We start from the raw sequence: 2,698 nt of genomic DNA on the forward strand, positions 1-2,698 counted from the left end.
TTCTCCAACGTGCCAATTGTACCCTATGATCAAATACAAAACAGTTGTGTACATTGCAAAACTTCTGAATGATCCATTGAGTTAAATGCATCAGAAACAGAGCATGAGCCAAATGGCTCTTCATCCCTGCTTCCCCATGCAATAAGATCGTTATTGATCTGGTTTTGGCCTCTACACCACTTTCCAACTCTCTCTCTGCACCTGTAGATTTCCATGTAGTTCATATGCCTACAATATATTGCATATTCTATGGCTCTACCATAACTCTTAACGTGGAGAATTCCAAAGGATCACAACCTGCAGAAGAAATTCGTCTTCATCTCCTGATCAATGGGAAACCAACTACTCAAACTATATCCCATTTTCTCGATATCCTCACTTGGAGAAACATCGTCTCAGCATCTTGTCTGACAACACCCTCAGAATCTTGCTTCAGTAAGATCACTTCTCATTGTTCCCTACACGCTCACCCCTCGCCCCTATATGTGAATCCCCTGATTCAAGTATGTCCTTTATTAAAGACGAGATCTGAACTGTACACAGAACGCCAGGTGTTGTCTCACGAGCTCCCAATAAAGTTGCTACAAAATATCCTTACCCTTGTATTCCATAACCCTTACAATAAAGGCCAACATTCCATTGGCCTTTCTGCATATTTGTTTAACCTACACACCCTTTTTGTGTGCTAGAGTTTGAGTTTGCACTGCAACATTCTCTAAACACCTCTCTATTTAACAATCAGGTTTGTCTTTCTTCTTTCCAGAGCAGGCAGGCAACTTCATATTTTGTTCTATATTATATTTCAAAGGCCACTTTCCTGCTCATCCACTTAACCTGTGCTCATCACGTTGCAGGCTCTTGTGTACTCTGCATCACCTGATAAGCCACTTATCTTTATATTTTCAACAAATTTGAGAACATACATCCGGTCTCCTCAGATTACAACCAATGCATCCACTATCTCTGATGCCACTCATTTGTAAAGATACAAATTTGTCCTGTTCTTTTTCACTGATAAAAATTAAAAAAAATCCCTCTCCCTACAGACCTTTGCAATCTGTTATTACTTTCATTATTTAGAATCTGTAACTTCTCATTCCCAATTTTACAATAAGCCTCAAAAACCAACATTACTTTTGGCTTTTTACTTGTATTTCGGTAAAAACCCCATCAATATTTTTAATAATTTTCTTATGTGTCCCACATTCTTTACAATTTTTGTGGCATACCTTGTAGTTTTAAACTTTCCCAGTCCTCTTGACTACCATCAATTAATTAATCCTCATTACAACGTATATTATTTCAAAGATATAGCATCCTAACTTCCTTGGGAATTCTCCACAGATGGTGCACCCTTCTCGTGGGGCGTTTCTTCCTCCAGACTTTTGCTGTAAGTTAAGAAATACCTCCTTAAATGAGTGCTTGCACTGACATCAGACGCTAGAGAGGGCGGGCGGAACAGTTCGACAGGACTATCAGCTGAGAGGAGGAGTATTCATACACACCAGGTCCGCCTCTCTCATTTGGTTGGTGAAATATCAGCTATTTTACACGATCAGCTATATTCCAAAAGAGCTTTCGCGACGAGGGAGAAAAAGACAACTTCTGTCAAAGATTGAGAGAAATTACACCAAACCTACTTCAAACGTTGGAGAGAAGTAGGATAAATCCGTGTCCTGCAGACAGTCGGTCTAACTTAATAGAGGGAAGACTAGCAGGATCCGAAAGGGTCCGGACAGTTGTGGGTATCGCTTCTCCGCTTTTTGGCTGCATCGTCGCAAAGTGACAAAGGCAGTGTACAGCTTGCCGCTTGCGTTTTTCTCCGACCTCGGAAACTGCAGAACCATGGCCGGCAAAAACCCCGAGGTTTTTATGGACATCTCTATTCAGGATAAACCCCAGGGTCGCCTAGTGATGGAGCTAAGACCAGATATTGTCCCAAAGACTGCAGAAAACTTCCGTGCATTATGCACAGGCGAGAAGGGTTTCGGTTACAAAGGCTCAACGTTCCACAGAATCATTCCTGGCTTCATGTGCCAGGGTGGCGACTTCACAAAACATGACGGCACTGGAGGCAAGTCCATCTATGGGGAGAAGTTTAAAGATGAGAATTTTCAGCTGAAGCACACGGGGCCAGGCATCCTGTCCATGGCCAATGCTGGACCAAATACAAATGGTTCCCAGTTCTTCACATGCATCACAGGGAGCAGCTGGTTGGATGGGAAACATGTTGTGTTTGGATCTGTGGTAGAAGGAATGGATGTGGTAAAGAAGATGGAGAGATGTGGCACCATGAATGGAACACCAAAACCCACGGTTAAAATCACTGAGTGTGGGCAGTTGACCTAAAGTATTTGAATTTGGAATTGTACTGTTTAGATAAAGTGTGATTGTTTGGAACTCCAAAAAAAAAAACACACAAAAAAACGTCCGGTGCTGCTGGCAGATCAGCTCGGTGAAAGACGCTCTTTGGTCGACCCGAAACTTGATGATCTACCAGATGTCCAGTGTAGACAGGAAAACCTGGATCAGGGGTCGATGGACCGGACCGTGAACCGGAATACCGTCTTTATGGACCGGACGATGACAACATATTTTGGTCTTGTTCTATACAGGAACAGTACTGGATGTCAGTTTTTTCGACAATTTCTAAAGCACTTAAAATTAATTTACAATTTAGCAAATTAACTGTGCTTTT

The 2,698-nt window shown here is 42.1% G+C and overlaps 1 protein-coding gene across 1 annotated transcript; it reads left to right on the forward strand.

Annotated features, from left to right (window-relative positions):
- Window positions 1–1,758: 1,758 nt before the first annotated feature.
- Window positions 1,759–2,349, forward strand: LOC140207905 (peptidyl-prolyl cis-trans isomerase-like). Its single transcript, XM_072276448.1, has one exon. The coding sequence runs from the start codon at window positions 1,846–1,848 to the stop codon at window positions 2,347–2,349; it is 504 nt and encodes a 167-aa protein (XP_072132549.1). The 5' UTR covers window positions 1,759–1,845.
- The last annotated feature ends 349 nt before the right edge of the window (window positions 2,350–2,698 follow it).

This window comes from Mobula birostris, chromosome 13, assembly GCF_030028105.1.
Source record: "Mobula birostris isolate sMobBir1 chromosome 13, sMobBir1.hap1, whole genome shotgun sequence".
NCBI classification, from domain to species: domain Eukaryota; kingdom Metazoa; phylum Chordata; class Chondrichthyes; order Myliobatiformes; family Myliobatidae; genus Mobula; species Mobula birostris.

Coding starts and splice junctions, on each gene's coding strand:
- LOC140207905 (XM_072276448.1), top strand. CDS start 1,846: ATGGCCGGCAAAAACCCCGAGGTTTTTATGGACATCTCTATTCAGGAT.